At 71.5% G+C, this 14,619-nt stretch overlaps 1 protein-coding gene across 3 annotated transcripts; it reads left to right on the top strand.

Annotated features, from left to right (window-relative positions):
• Positions 1-1,422: 1,422 nt before the first annotated feature.
• On the top strand, positions 1,423-14,559 carry LLGL1 (LLGL scribble cell polarity complex component 1). 3 transcript variants are annotated; one of them, XM_083799414.1, is made up of 23 exons: positions 1,423-1,731; positions 4,044-4,141; positions 6,890-6,971; positions 7,055-7,170; positions 7,874-8,032; positions 8,114-8,276; positions 8,361-8,496; positions 8,578-8,632; positions 8,728-8,885; positions 8,998-9,215; positions 9,314-9,381; positions 9,780-9,933; positions 10,254-10,358; positions 10,509-10,801; positions 10,894-11,047; positions 11,194-11,314; positions 11,417-11,700; positions 11,956-12,220; positions 12,319-12,433; positions 12,556-12,647; positions 12,736-12,859; positions 12,973-13,052; positions 13,356-14,559. In XM_083799414.1, the coding sequence occupies exons 1-22, from the start codon at positions 1,651-1,653 to the stop codon at positions 13,049-13,051; spliced, it is 3,120 nt and encodes a 1,039-aa protein (XP_083655540.1). In that variant the 5' UTR covers positions 1,423-1,650; the 3' UTR covers position 13,052; positions 13,356-14,559. The 3 variants fall into 3 exon arrangements, with proteins under 3 accessions (XP_083655540.1, XP_083655539.1, XP_083655538.1); XM_083799413.1 differs by having other exon boundaries at positions 11,167-11,314; XM_083799412.1 differs by having other exon boundaries at positions 11,161-11,314.
• The last annotated feature ends 60 nt before the right edge of the window (positions 14,560-14,619 follow it).

Here is a 14,619-nt window from a genome sequence, read left to right as displayed (position 1 = left end):
AGGGAGGCTCCGGCTCCGGGGGGATTTGCGTGCTGCCCCAGAAACTGGCACGGGGCTGCGGCGGGAGCTCCCATCCCGATTCTCCTGCTCTGGTTTGCTGTGGGGCAGGGGGCAAGCGGTGAAGATGTCCCCGTCCTTCTGGCCCTGCTGTGGGGTTGGGGAGCCGGGGTTGCCACCTTGGTGGCCGCGGCTCGGCCTCCCGTCGCCCCAGGGTGCTGCTTCGGCCTCGCTGGGGCCCCTCGCCCGCCCTGCCCTGCGCCTTCCTCCCGCAAGAGGGAGATGGGCGTGCGGGGACGGGATGGCTGGATGGGGCCTGCCATGGCGTCCTTCCTCCTCCTCGTCTTCCTCCTCCGCGGCCACGGCGAGCTGCTGCCTGGCCGGGTGCCCGCGGTGTCCCCGCGTGGGGCGCGTTGTGCTCCTCTCCATCGAGTCGTGGGGTCAGCCCGGTTCCCTGTCCGTCCGTCTGTCCTTCCTCGCCTCGGGAGCCCTTCGCAGGCGGGCTGCCAGGCTGGACGCTGACCCCCTGCTCGTCCCCAGCCCCATCCCAAAAGCTGCGGATCCCAAACTGCCCCTCGCCATGAGGGGTGACCCCAAGGAGGGGGCGAGGAAGGAAACCGAGGCAGGACGCCCCAGAGGAGGGCACGGCGGCCGTGTCCGCGCACCCAGCGTTAGTCAGCAGGGAGGGGACGCCCTGCCCTGCGTGGGGACGGGCGCTCGCCTGAGTCACCCGCACCGAGGGGCAGGGTGCTGGGGCCGGGCACCCCGAGTTCACTGTGGGGTGCTCCCCGTGCATCCCCACCCTATTGCTGGGGGCGCGTGGCCCCCGGTTGACACAGCCCGTGGCTGTGGGGCTGTGAAGCTGGGATTGGGCTGTGAAGCTGGGATGGGGCCCCAAGTTATGAGGCTGCCACAATTTATGGGGATCCCCACGTTATGGGACCCCAGGTTACGGGGATCCCCATGTTATGGGACCCCAGGTTACGGGGATCCCCACGTTATGGGACCCCAGGTTACGGGGATCCCCACGTTATGGGACCCCAGGTTACGGGGATCCCCACGTTATGGGACCCCAGGTTATGGGGATCCCCACGTTATGGGGCCACCCCGCAGCTCTGGGTCCCCATGGTGGGGATGATGCCTCGCAGCTCGGCTGCCCCATATGCGCTGGAGCCCTGTACCCACGACACCCCATGGCCAGGATGTGCACCCTCAGGCTACCCTCCCAGCCCTCCCAGCCCCACCCTGGCGCTCTGCGACCAAAAAACTAAGGAAAGAGTTAAAAAAAAAAAAGTATAGAAGTTGCTAGGGGATCGAACTACAACCCCCAGCATCCCCCGCGCGGGGGGGAGCGCACGCGCAACGCGGCCGGGCGGGGCGGCGCGGCGCCTTGTGTGAGAGCGGGCTCTGATTGGCGGCGGGAGCTGTCCGTCAGGGCCGCGTCCCGCCCCGCCCCGGCGGTGCCTGCCCGGGCTCGGCGCGCGGCGCTCGGCGGGCACCGGGACCGGGGGCGCCGGGGGGGGAGCGGGTCCGGCACCGGGAGCGGGACCGGCACCGGGAGCGGGACCGGGCCCGGCACTGCCCGCACCGGCCCCGGTAGTACCGGGATCCCCGGCCCCGGTAGCGCCGGCCCCGCCCGGTACCGGCCGCACCATGATGAAGTTTCGGTTCCGGCGGCAGGGCGCCGACCCGCACCGCGAGCGGCTCCGCCACGACCTGTTCGCCTTCAGCAAGGTGAGCCCCGGGCACGGGGGGCGGCGGCGGGAGGGGTGGGGGGGGGGGTGAGCACCGGGGGGCGTAGAGCCCTCGGGGGGGGCGGTAACGGGGTAACCGGGACCCCCCCGGGACCCCCCCGGGACCCCCCCGGGACCCCCCCGGAACCCCCCCGTCCAGCACGCAGGATGCGCCGCCCCCCCACCCCCCGGAGCCGTACACCGGGAGCGCGGAGCTCCGCGGCGGGGGCACCCCGGGGTGCTGGGGGGGGGGTGCTGGGGCACCCTTGGGTGCCGGTACCGCGGGCCCCCCCGGGGTACCGGCTCCGGGCACGCCGGTGTCCCGCCGTCCTCGGTGTTGGGGCACCCCCGTTGTGCCCCCCCCGCCCGCCCCGTCGGTACCGGGGTTCCCCGGACCAAGGGTTTTGGGGCTCCCCCCCCCCCCGCACCGTGCTGCCCCCGGAGCATCCCCGGTGCGGCCCCCCCAGCTCTCCGGTTACCCCCCCCCCCAGTGCTGCGGGGCGGGGGGGTCCCGGCCCGGCACCCCAAAGGGCTGCGGGGGGCTGGGGGAGGTCATAGCGGGGGGGTGACACCCCCCCAAAAACGTGCCCTGGGGGCTGCCCGGCACCCCAAAAGCGTGCCCCTTGAGGGGGGGGGGGCGCTTTGCGTCCCCCGCGTCCCCAAGCTGGGCATCGCCGTCCCGGTGTCACCGGGGTGGGACGGAGCCCCCCGGGGTGTCCCCCCGCTGTCCCCGCTGGTGCTGGGGCGGGGGGGGCGCAGCATGGGGGCACCCCCTCATCTTCAGCCCCGTGGTGCCGGGACGGGGCCGTTCCCAGCCCCGGTGACCCCATTGGGAACATCCCTGACCCCCCCGGGGATGAAGATCCTCACCCCCCCCCCCCCCAGCTTTGGGGTCCCCCCTTGCTTCCCGAGACCCCCCCCAGCCTCGCAGCGGGGTCTGCCCGGGGCTCAGGGTCCCCCCCCCGGCTCTGCCCCGAGCCCCCAACCCAGCCCTATTTTGGGCTGCGGGGCCGCATCCTGCGGGGGCCAGCACCCCGGGGCCAGCACCCCGGGCAGTCCATGCTCATGGGGTGGGGGGGCATCACCGGGGGGGGCTCGACGACGGAAACGCTGCCGGGAGCAGCCCCGCTCTCGCCGGCCCCATACCCCGGGCGGCTGCCTGCCCACCTGCCTCCCATTAAGATCTTGTTATTTTCTTTTTTTATTTAATTTTTTTTTTTCAACCCCCCCCCCCCCCTTCCTCTCAAGCTCCAAATCTGCCTCGGATTTGCTGTAATTCGGCCCAGAGCGCGCCTCGGCCGGCCGGAGCAGCCCCCCGCCGGATGCGGCCCCGCTGCCTGGCAGGAGGAAAGGATGCAAAAGGGGGGGTGTGGGGGGGGTGGGGGGCGTTTTTTTGGGGCGCCGGCGGGGTTTTGCTAAGGGGTTCCCAGCCGAGCACCCCGCTCGGGGCATCCCCGGGGCGCTGCAGCTCCGCGCCCCCCCCGGTTGGCTTTAGGGTGGCTGTCAGGGTGCGCAGCGCCTTTAGGGCGCGCGGGGATGGGGGACCGGGACCCGAACTGAAAACGGGGGGGGGGTGCAGGAAGGCAGAGGGGTGCCCGCACCCCCCCCGTGCTCCCAGCCCGGGGACCCTCGGGGGATCCCCGGCCGTGCCCCCCCGGCGGCGGCGGGTGCAAAAAGCCGCCCCGCGGCGCCTCTCGGCCGCCCCCAGACAAAGGCAGCGGGGCCGGGATCCGGGCTGGCTCCAGCGGCCTCGCCGGCGTTTTGATGGGGCGGCCGCCGGGGTGGGTGCGGATGGAGGGGTTGCTCCCCCGGGGGCGAGGGCGGCGGGTGTCCCTCCGCATCCCCGCCGCCGCCGGGAGCCCCTCCCGAAGACGGCGAGCCCGGGCACGCCGCCGCCGCCGTCCCCGGACTTCCTTGGGAAGGTGCCCGCGGGCGGCTCGCCGGGGCCGTCTCCGCTCCCAGGCGCTCGCAGGTCCCGCTCGCCTGGTTCTGCGCCGGCTCCTCGGGGAGGTGTCACGGACCGGGGGGGTCCCTTCTGCGGGATCGGGGCTCCCCCGGTGCCTCGGCGGGGTGGGGACGGGGGAGGTTTGGTTATTTATTTTTTGGGGGGGGGGGGGTTCAATGAGGCGGGGCGCGCACCCCACTAAAACATCGCCTGGGGCGCTGCGGGCACCGACGCGGCATGTCCTCGGCGCGGGGATGGGGCTGCAGCGCCCCGGTGCCGCCCCGCTGGGTGCTGGGGTGATGCTGCTGCTGGGGGGGGGGCTCGGGGCAAGCTGGGGGGGCTCCTCTCTGACCTCGCTGTCCCCGCAGACCGTGGAGCACGGCTTCCCCAGCCAGCCCAGCGCCCTGGCCTACGACCCCCGGCTGCGCGTGATGGCCATCGGCACCAAGGCGGGAGCGGTGAAGCTGTATCCTTTCCTCCCCAGCCCCACCACCAGCGCCGAGGGGGGGGACACACACACACACACGTTGTCCCCCCCCCATCCTCAGCCACGTCCCGGCGGTGTCCGTCCGTCCAGCTGCGCTGCAGCTGCGCTGCGCCGGGGAAGGGGGAGCGCCGGAGGGGGGGAGGAAAGCGGCTTCGTTGTCCAAAACACCCCGAGTCCCCCCCGCTTTGCCTCACCCTGGGGGCTCCTCCCCGTGCCCGAGCGGTTGTTTGGGGAGGAAATGTTGGAAAAAATGGGAAAAAAAAAAAAAGGGGGGGGGGAGGAGGGGGGGGAACGTGATGCGTCCCGTCCCCGGCGTGTTGCAGGGGTCCGGCCGCGCTTTGCTGCTGGCGGGCGGCCAGGGCTGGATGCGTCCCGCGCTCGGGGGGCCCCCGCGCCGCAGGAATGCGGGGTGGGCGCGGGGGTGGCTGAGCCCCACGTTGGGGGGGGTGGGGATTTGTTTTTGTTTTGTTTTAGGGAAAGAAAGGGGGGGTCCCAGCTTTCCTGCCTCCCCTTCTGGCCGCCGCTCCCCGCGCAAAGATGGCGTTTTTCTGCCGGGGCCAGCCCGGCCGCGACGTCGCCGCTCGGCTCGGCGCTGGGTCGGGGGCTGGCCCCGGGGAGGGCGCTTCGAGCAGGCTGGGCACCGGGCAGCGCGGGGAAGCGGGCGAGGTGGGGGTCCCGGTGCCGGCTGCGCGGCCAGGAGCTGGCCTGACTGGTGCCGCTGGTTAGCGGGGGCACCGCTGGGGGCTCCCCGGCTGGGCGCAGACGGCGTGGCACCGGGGGCTGGCACCCTCCGGGGACCCGTGTCCGTCCCCCCCACAACCACTGGAGAAGCCAGGGGGGGTCCCAGCACTTGGTCCCCACCTCGCCTGCGTGTCCTGAGCTGCTCTCGCTGGCTGCTTGTCCCCGGGGCTACCGGCATCTCGGCCGGCAGCGCGTTTCGGGGGTGCGGCGGTCAGCGCGGTGCTGGCTCCGGTTTGGAGCCCGCTGTGCTGGCACCGAGCGAGCCCGCGGGGTGAGCAGGGATGGGTGACGTCCCCCAGCCGTGCCGGGTGCTGCCCCGGGGCTGCAGTTTCGCCCCGCTCCTTGTTCCCCGCGTCCCAACCCCGGCTGTCTGGCTCCTCCACCGTGTCCCCAGCGCCGCGGCGGCTCCAGCCCGGCCGCGCCGGTGCTGCCAGACAGCTCCTGCCTGTCGGCCCGGGCAGAGCTGCCGCGCCGGTTCCCCGTGCCGAGGACACCGTGCGGGGCACGGGGAGGCAGCGGTGGGTGTTTTGGGGGGGAGAAGGGCGGGGATATATGGAAACCACCCTGCGGGGACTCATCCGTCCCGGCTCTGGGGTGCGGGATGCGCTGCCTGCGGCACACGGGGCAACGCGCCCTGGCCGGGCCGGGCACCCCAGCGCTCCTGGGGGGAAGCAGCTGGGAGGATAAGTTGCTGGTGGAGAAGCTCATGGGTGGGTGAACCAGGGATCGGGAGGCTCCTCGCAGCCAGAATGTGGGGTCGGGGTGCCACGTGGCCCCGTTGGGGTTGCCGTATGGCCCGTTGGGGCTGCCACGTGGCCCCGTTGGGGTGCCACTCGGCGCTGGAGCATCGGTGCCGGTCCTGCCCCGGTTCCTGCTGAGCGGCGTCGCCGACGGAGGAGCCGGGACCAGTTGGGTGAGTGCGGCCGTGCCGGCACATACCAAACCCCACCCTGCCGCCAGTGCGTGCCGGGCGGCCCCGGGTGAGAAAGAAGGGGGTGGCGGAGGGCAGGAGCCCGCCCGGCCCTCGTGCGCCCGCCCCGGCCGCGTGCCAGCCCCGCATCCTGACCCTCGGAAGCGCCGGGTGCAGGCGGGAGGCACGGGAAGAGCTCGGTGCCGCAGCCGTGCCGGGGCTGGCGGCGTCCCCGGTGTCCCCGCGGGGCCGGCTCCAACGGGAGCAGCCGGGCTGAGGGGAGCCCATGGGAAAGTTCAGGGCGCGAGGCCGCCGAGGGCTCGGGGACATTGTCCGTGCCCGAGCGAGCGTGGCTAATTGGCAGCGTCCCCGTCCCCCCGGTGCCGGCCATTTGGAGTGTAATCGGGCAGCAAAATGAGAGCGGGAAGGGGCTCGGAGCCGTCGGGCTGGGGTCCGGCCCCACGCTGCCAGGAGGGTCCCGGACCCCCGGGTTGGGGTGCGCAGGGCACGTCCGACCCCAAAGCCAAGCGGCGGGGCCGCGGCGGGGCGCGGGGGCTTTTCTGCAGCACCTTCCGAACTCGTTTCCCCCGACCGAGCCGCAAATCCCCCGGCTCGCAGCCATCCGGGGCTGCTCCGGGCCCTTTTATTTTTTTTTTTTCTTTTTTTTTCTTTTTGTGGAGCTGGGGTGGGTTTGGGGCAGGAAGCAGGCGGGGGGGTGGTGGTGGGGGGGGGGGGGGAGCCGCTGAATAAGCATCGCGCTGCGGCTGGCGCAGGAGCGGGTTGCTCCCAGCAACACGCGAGCCGGAGGGCCGTTGCTTGGTGACCCTCGGCGAGGGATTGGGGGACGCGGGGGGGGGATGTGGGGAGCGGGCTGGGGGGGCGGCCAGGGCCGCGGGGTGGGGGCCGGTGGGGGTCTGGGTGGGTTGGGGGGGGTTAAACCGGGCTTGGATGGGGGGGTGTGGGTTGAATCGCACCCTGTGAGATTTGGGATTTGGGATTTGGGGGGCGGGGGGGGGATTGGGGGGGACCTCTTGGGGTGGGCTCTGCTCTTCTTGCTTCCTTAACGGCCCCCCCAGGTACGGCGCTCCCGGGGTGGAGCTGACGGGCTTGCACAAGGAGGCGGCCACCGTCACCCAGCTGCACTTCTTGGCCGGGCAGGTAGGTGGGGGGCCCGGGAAGTGGGGGGGGGGCTCGCCGGTCCGCGGCCCCCCCCCTGCGCCCACCCCGCTGTCCCCCTGCAGGGCTGGCTGCTGTCCCTGCTTGACGACAACACGCTGCACCTCTGGGAGATCTACCAGAAGGACGGCTGCTCCCACCTGGAGGAGACCCGTAGCTTCGGCCTCCCGGCGCGCCCTGGGTCCGGCACCGCTAAGTTCTCCTCCTCCTCCGCGCTTGGCTGGGGCCGGGGGCCTGGGGGGGGGGGGCTCCCAGCCCGCTTCGTTCCCCCGGGGGGGTGACCCCGCTGCCGCCGTGGGCGTCGATGGCTCGGCCGCCTTTGAGTTTGGGCGGCGGCAGGCGAGGTCTGCCAGAGTTTACACCCGGCTCCGGCGTCGTGCCGGGGTGGGGCTTGGCCGCACGGCGCTGCCAGATGCGAGGTTTTCGCGCTGTTTGTTTGGCTTGAGGAGGGAGGGGGAAAAAACAGCTCGGCGGGGACGGAGCACGGCGGCCCCGCTGCATGGGAGCGTTTGGGGCAGAGCGGCTCCCGTGCGGGGGACGCGGCTCCCGGCCTCCGGACACCTGGGGAGCGATAAGGGCGCCGGGCTGGGAACGGCGCGGGGGAGCGGGCATCGCCGCCGGCGGGGCAGTTTGGTCTCCGGGCTGCGGCCCGCGGGTCGGGAGATGCGGCCCTGGCCCCGGGGTGTGATTAATGGCTCAGGAATCGCCTGCGAGCGCCGCGGCTGATAGCGGGGGCCAAACAGCCCGGGTGCTCTCCCCAAGTATCGTCCCCATCCTCGTGGGCCGGCAGAGCTGGGGATGCCGGGGTGATGCCAGAGTGGGATGGAGGAGGGGTTTTGGGGTGTCTGCCCGCTGCCGACACAGCCCTGGTCCCCACCCCGCAGCTGCTCCCCCAGCATCACGCGGGTGACGGTGATCCTGCCCATGGCCCTGGGCGCCGTGGCCTGCCTGGGCACCGAGGGCGGCGCGGTTTACTTCCTCACGCTGCCCGGCCTCGTGCTGCTGGAGGACAAAACCCTCTTCCAGGACGAGATCCTGCAAAGGTGAGCGCCGGCCCCGCTCCCCGAACTTGCCATCCCCGGCCCCTCCTGACCCCGTTGTGTCCCCCACCTCCCGTGGCGCAGCGTGCCCGACGAGTACCGCTGCGGGAAGGCGCTGGGGCCGGTGGAGTCCATCCAGGAGCACCCCCGCGACGCCGGCAGGCTCCTCATCGGGTACAGCCGCGGGCTGGTGGCCCTGTGGGACCAGAGCACGCGCGCCGTCCAGCATCTCTTCCTGGGGAACCAGGTACCTGGGCCGGGACGGCCCTGGGGAGGGGGTGCTGCAGCCTGTCCCCCCTGTGTTTCGAGCCCCTCCTTGTCCCCCCTGCAGCAGCTGGAGAGCCTGGCCTGGGAGCACAGCGGGAAGAGCATCGTCAGCTCGCACAGCGACGGCGGCTACATGGTGTGGGCGGCCGGCGGCGGCGGGCAGAGGACCCAGCAGCCCGTCCTGTCCACCATCCCCTACGGTGCGTGGGCTTTGGGGGGAGTGGGGGGGAGACCTGGGTGCTTGGGTCGGTGTCGTAACAGCGGTGTGGTCTTCCTTGCAGGTCCCTTCCCCTGCAAAGCCATCAACAAGATCCTGTGGCGGACCTGCGAGTCGGGGTAGGCGATGGGGGGGCCGGGTGCCGGAGGAGGTTCGGTGCGGGGCTGAGCGGTCCCCGGGGGTGCGGGGTCCGACCCCTCTGCTCCCCCTGCAGCAACCCCTTCATCATCTTCAACGGCGGCATGCCGCGGGCCAGCTACGGCGACCGGCACTGCGTCAGCGTGCTGCAGGGCCAGACCCTCGCCACGCTGGACTTCACCTCCCGCGTCATCGACTTCTTCACCGTGCAGAACCCCGAGGTGCCCGAGGGAGGTACGTCCCGCCGGCACCGCGCTCCCCGGGCTGGGGGTCTCCGCTAGCGGCATCTCTTTTTCTTTTTTTATTTTTTTTTCCTCCTTTTTTCCCCCTCCCTTCCCTTCCCCAGGCTTCGAGAACCCCCGCGCCCTGGTGGTGCTGGTGGAGGAGGAGCTGGTGGTGATCGACCTGCAGACGCCGGGCTGGCCCACCATCCCCGCCCCGTACCTGGCGCCGCTCCACTCCTCCGCCATCACCTGCTCCTACCACATCTCCAACGTGCCCCTCAAGCTCTGGGAGAGGATCGTCAGCGCCGGGGAGCAGCAGAGCCCCCGCCTCTCCTCCGCGGTGAGTGCTGGGGATGGAGGGGACACACACACGCCCCCCGAGTGCCACGGGGTGGGCGCACGGAGGTGTGATGCTTGCTGTCACCCCCCCACCCCCAGGCTTGGCCCATCAACGGGGGGAAGAACCTGGCCCAGGAGCCCACGCAGCGAGGTCTGCTCCTCACCGGGTGAGCGCCTGCGACGGCTCCGCTGTGGAGGCCTGGAACCTGTGCATGACGTGGAGGGGGTGCGGGGGGGGGTTCCTAAGTGCCAGGAGGGAGGGGACGTCCCCAGCCCCTTCCCGTGGTGGGAGTGGGACCGGGTGATGGTGGGGGAGGACCTCCGGCAGGGGCTGAAGCCAAAGCGGGTGCATGGGGCACGCACGGGAGCCGGGGGGGGGGCAGCTGCTGGTGCTGGCTGGGCTGACAATCCCCGCTGTGTAGCTCGGTGGCCGGGCGGCAGCGTGTCACCCGCTGCATTGTCCCCTCACCCCTCCTGGCACGGCGGCCACCAGCGCACAGACGGCTCTTGTTAGCCCGGCTCTCGTTAGCACCGTCCTAACGGGAGCTCCCCTTGGCCCCGGCAGGCACGAGGACGGCACGGTGCGGTTCTGGGACGCCTCGGGGGTGTCCCTGAAGCCTCTCTACAAGCTGGGCACCGCCGGCATCTTCCAGACCGACTGCGAGCACAATGACAGCCTCAACCAGGCGGGCGAGGAGGAGTGGCCGCCGTTCCGCAAGGTGACGTCTCGGGGGGACACCGGGGCAGGGGGGGAGGAGATGCTGCGGTCCCCGGCACCCCCGTGCCTCGGGGGGAGATGCACCCGCAGGAGCCATCCCAGCTGCGCCGTGGGGACGTGTCCCCTCGCTCGGGGCACAGCTGCTGCCTCGGGGACACAAGGGACGCTTGTTCTGCACGCCCCGTCCCGTGGGTCTGCCCTGGTGTTGGGGGGGATCCCAGGGCACCGGGGACGCGTGGGGACGGAGCTGGCCCCGGGCACGACGCCCGGTGCTGGTGGCTGCCCACGGCTGCGTGACACCCCCGGCCCCTCTCCCCGCAGGTGGGCTGCTTTGATCCCTACAGCGACGACCCCCGCCTGGGCATCCAGAAGATCGCTCTGTGCAAATACACGGCCAAGATGGTGGTGGCTGGCACGGCCGGGCAGGTAGAGGGGGAGGAAAAAGTGGCCGGGCACGGGGTGCCCCAGTCCCCGCAGCCCCCCCCCGCCCCGTGCCCATCCTCGGGGGCAGGATGGGGACCCTGCCCTTGGGAGCCCTCCGTGTCCCCCCACCGGCCGCTTGTCCCCTCCCCGCAGGTGCTGGTGATGGAGCTGAGCGACGAGAAGTCGGAGCACGCCGTCAGCGTGGCCACGGTGGACCTGCTGCAGGACCGCGAGGGCTTCACCTGGAAGGGCCACGACCGCCTGGCGCCCCGCAACGGCCCCCTCGCCTTCGCCCCCGGCTTCCAGCCCAGCGTCCTGGTGCAGTGCGTGCCCCCCGCCGCCGTCACCGCCGTCACCCTGCACTCCGAGTGGAACCTGGTGGCTTTCGGCACCAGCCACGGCTTCGGGCTCTTCGACTACCACCGGCGCAACCCGGTGCTGGCCAGGTAGCAATATGGGGGGGGGGGAGGAGAGGGGGGGGATGCTCGGGGCTGGGGACCCTGCGGTGGGGTCCGGGCGCTGAGCAGCGGTGCCGTAGGTGTACGCTGCACCCCAACGACTCGCTGGCCATGGAGGGGCCCCTGTCCCGCGTCAAGTCCCTGAAGAAGTCCCTGCGGCAGTCCTTCCGCCGCATCCGCAAGAGCAGGGTGTCGGGCAAGAAGAGGCTCAACCCCGGCAGCCCCTCCAGCAAGGTGGGCGCAGAGCGGGGCCGGCTCCTCGCCACCCCCATCCCCCTCCCCGCCTGTGTGCGCGTGGGGGGCTCCTGACCCCCGTCCCCCCGCTCCCCCCCTCCCCACCTCGCAAGGTGCAGGAGGCCAACGCGCAGCTGGCCGAGCAGGCGGGCCCCCCCGAGGTGGAGATGACGCCGGTGCAGAGGCGGATCGAGCCCCGCTCGGCCGACGACTCGCTCTCCGGCGTGGTGCGGTGCCTCTACTTTGCGGACACCTTCCTGCGGGACGGTGAGAGCCCTGCGTGTGTCCCGTCCCCCCCCCCCCCCCCCCCCACGGCCGTGCTGTAGGGAGAGGGATCCTCACGCTGCTGCTGCTCCTCCCGTCCCGCAGCCGCCCACCACGGCCCCACGATGTGGGCAGGGACCAACTCGGGCTCGGTGTTCGCCTACGCCCTGGAGGTGCCGTCACAGGAGAAGTTTTCGGAGCGGGCGGTGGAGGCGGTGCTGGGCAAGGAGATCCAGCTGATGCACCGGGCGCCCGTGGTGGCCATCGCCGTGCTGGACGGCCGGGGGAACCCGTTGCCCGAGCCCTACGAGGTCTCGCGGGACCTGGCCAAGGCCCCCGACATGCAGGGCAGCCACTCCATGCTCATCTCCTCGGAGGAGCAGTTCAAGGTGAGCCTGGGGCTGCGTGCCACGGTGGGACCGGCCGGCCCTGGCACGTCCCGTGTCCGCTCTGGGGGCATTCCCATCCAGGCTGGCACTCGGAAAAGCAACCGGGGTGGGGGTGACCAAAGGGCTGGGGGGGCTCTTGGGGACTCGCTGCCCTTTGACGAAGGCCCTGGGGCAGCGGGGGGGTGTTCCGCCACCTCCTGCCCCGCCCCGGGGGTTCCCGTCCCTGCGGCACCCGCCTCCTCTCGCCCTCCCCAGGTCTTCACGCTGCCCAAAGTGAGCGCCAAGACCAAGTTCAAGCTGACGGCGCACGAGGGCTGCCGGGTGCGGAAGGTGGCCCTGGTGAGCCTGGCGAGCGCCGGCCCAGAGGAGCGGGTGGAGAACTGCCTGGCCTGCCTCACCAACCTGGGCGACATCCACATCTTCACCGTGCCCAGCCTGCGGCCCCAGGTGCACTACGGCTGCATCCGCAAGGAGGACATCAGCGGCATCGCCTCCTGCGTCTTCACCAAGCACGGCCAAGGTGAGGGGCCACCTCCCGGCGGCCTCGCCGCCCCCAAATCTGTCTTCCCCTTGGGGGGGGAGGTCCCTGATGCTCCCTGTCCCCCTCCACCCCACCAGGTTTCTACCTGATTTCGCCCTCCGAGTTCGAGCGCTTCTCGCTGAGCGCCAGGAACGTGACGGAGCCGCTGTGCTGCCTGGAGGTCTCCCGGCTGCAGGACACCTCCTGCCTCAGGTGGGTTGTGCTGGGGGCTCGCTGCGGCCCCGGGGGCTTGTTGTGTCCCCCCCACCCCCCTCCGTGACATCCGTTCCCGTGTCGTGCCGCCCGCACCGACCTCTCCCCGTGTTTCCTTCCAGCAACTCGACGGCGACGCCGAAGCTGCCCCAAGCCAACGGCACCCACGTCCCGCACAGCCCCGAGGCCAACCATTCCCCCTCCGACAGTGACAGTGAGTGACAAAGGGATGGGGTGTGTGTGTGGGGGGGGGTTAACGTTTTGGGGCCGGGCACCTCCATCCCTCCCTGCGGCCCCCCCAGGGTCCCCCGAGGAGCACCAGGCCTCCTTCTCGCCCGGCCCCGTCGACTCGCCCAACAGCAGCATGGAGAACCCGCTGGACACCACCGGGGACATCACGGTGGAAGAAGTGAAGGATTTCCTGGCGTAAGTTTGGGGGGGGGGGGGACAGGAGGAGCGTGGGGGTGCTGCTGGAAGCTCGGGGGGGGGGGGGGGCGCAGGGGAGCCCCCGGCTGCATCTCGCCCTGCTCTGCCCCCAGGTCCTCAGAGGAGGCGGAGAGGAACATGAGGAACGCCAGCGAGGACGAGGCGCGGCCCGCCGGCATCCTCATCAAGTGAGGTGGGTGGGGGGGCCGTGCCCTTGAAGGGGGGGGGGACACACGCAGATCCAGCTGCCCCCAGCCCCCCGCAACCCCTCCAGCGTATTTGGGGCCAAGACCCCGGCGCCGTGCCCTGGTGTCCCCATCCACAGCAGGGAGCACGTGGCCAGGGGGGCAGTGCGTGCCCAAGGGTTGTCCCTGCTTGAGGGGTGGGGGACAGCAGCTCCAGCCCCCCCCACCCTATTTTGGCCACCCCCCACCTACTCCATCCCCCCCCATGTCACCCAGGGTCTGTGTCCCCTTGTCCCCTGTCTCTCCCCCAGGCAGCGCCGGTGCCCGCGGCCTCCCCGGCCCATCTCAGTGCTCGGATTCCCGGGACGCGCGGCTCGACTGGACCCCCCCGGCCCCCCCAGCGTAACGTAGACTCGTCTCCTCTCTAACATCCGTGCCGCCGCTCCCCCTGCGCCTCCCTGCCCGGCCACCGGCCCTGGAGCTTCCCCCCCCCCCCGGCTGGCCCTGAGCTGGGGGGGGGGGGGGGGCACGGCGGGGGGGGGGGCCCACGTTGCACAAACTCTTCCCGGGGAAGATTTATGAATATTTTTTTTTTTTTTCGTACACGGTCGAGTGGAGCTGGCCCCTTCCCGGGGGATGCTGCTGCCCGGGCTCACGGCGGGGGGGCCGTGGTGGCTTGTGTCACCCCCCCCCCCCCACCCCAGCCACCTCCCGGGTTTGGTCCCTTGGGGAGGCACAAACCGAGGGGGGGCCGGGTGCCCCCAGCCCCCCCCCGGACCCTCGTCTCTGTTTACATGCCCGGCTCCCTGCAGTTTACAGCCCCCTCCTCTGTGTGCCAGGGGGGGCCGGGCTGCCGCACGGGGACCGTCCCCCTCCCTGGGGACCCCCCCCCTCCTTGTTCCCCTGCCTCTCCCCGAGTGGCCTGGGGGTGTGTGTGTGTGGGGGGGGTGAAGGTGGGGGGGTCACAGGTGGCCTTTTTCTCTTGGTGGCTTCTCCAAGGGCTATTCTCCAGGCTGGGCTCCCCGCCTGCTGCTCCTTCCTGACACTAATTCCTGCCACGGGGGGGGGGGTTTGGGATGGGATCACGCTGCTGGGGGGGCAGGGGGGGGTGAGGTCAGCCCCCCCCCCCCCCTCCCCGGGGGTGTCACTGTGCCAAATCCCTGCCGGGCTCCTCGGCCCCCTCCTCGCGGGGACTGCGGTGGCGCTGGCTCTGTCCCTGCGTGGCTCCGGGGCTCAGCTCTGATTTTGGGGATCCACGGGGTTTGCCCCCCCCCTCTTGTCCCCCCCCCCCCCCAAAATTCTCTCTTGCGGTACGTGTCTGGCCTCGGCGGGGGGGCCAGGGGAGGCAGCCATGCCCCGGGCCCTGTCGCGGTCGGGGCTGTAGTGTCCCTGGTAGAACCCCCCCCGCCCCGAAAACCACCACCTCATCCTTTTTTTGGTAAGATGAATTTAGCATTGTTTAGTTATTAAAAATACTGGTTTTTAATATTGAAAATAAAAGCATTTAATATCAAATGCCAGGCTGTGGGTGTTGGGGGGGGTGGGGTGGGGGCTTCGGCTGCCTGGGGATGGGGT

Source organism: Anser anser (genome assembly GCF_964211835.1).
Source record: "Anser anser genome assembly, chromosome: 15".
Lineage (NCBI taxonomy): Eukaryota > Metazoa > Chordata > Aves > Anseriformes > Anatidae > Anser > Anser anser.
The sequence above is the reverse complement of the archived record's forward strand: the minus strand, read 5'-3'. Positions and strand labels throughout refer to the sequence as shown.

What these genes read in the sequence shown, in the direction of transcription:
- LLGL1 (XM_083799412.1), top strand. Translation starts at nt 1,651, where the DNA reads ATGATGAAGTTTCGGTTCCGGCGGCAGGGCGCCGACCCGCACCGCGAG. An exon ending in GCCCCCGCCTCTCCTCCGCG is followed by an intron (nt 9,216 to 9,313) that starts GTGAGTGCTGGG and finishes CCCCACCCCCAG; the next exon opens with GCTTGGCCCATCAACGGGGG. An exon ending in AGTGGCCGCCGTTCCGCAAG is followed by an intron (nt 9,934 to 10,253) that starts GTGACGTCTCGG and finishes CTCTCCCCGCAG; the next exon opens with GTGGGCTGCTTTGATCCCTA.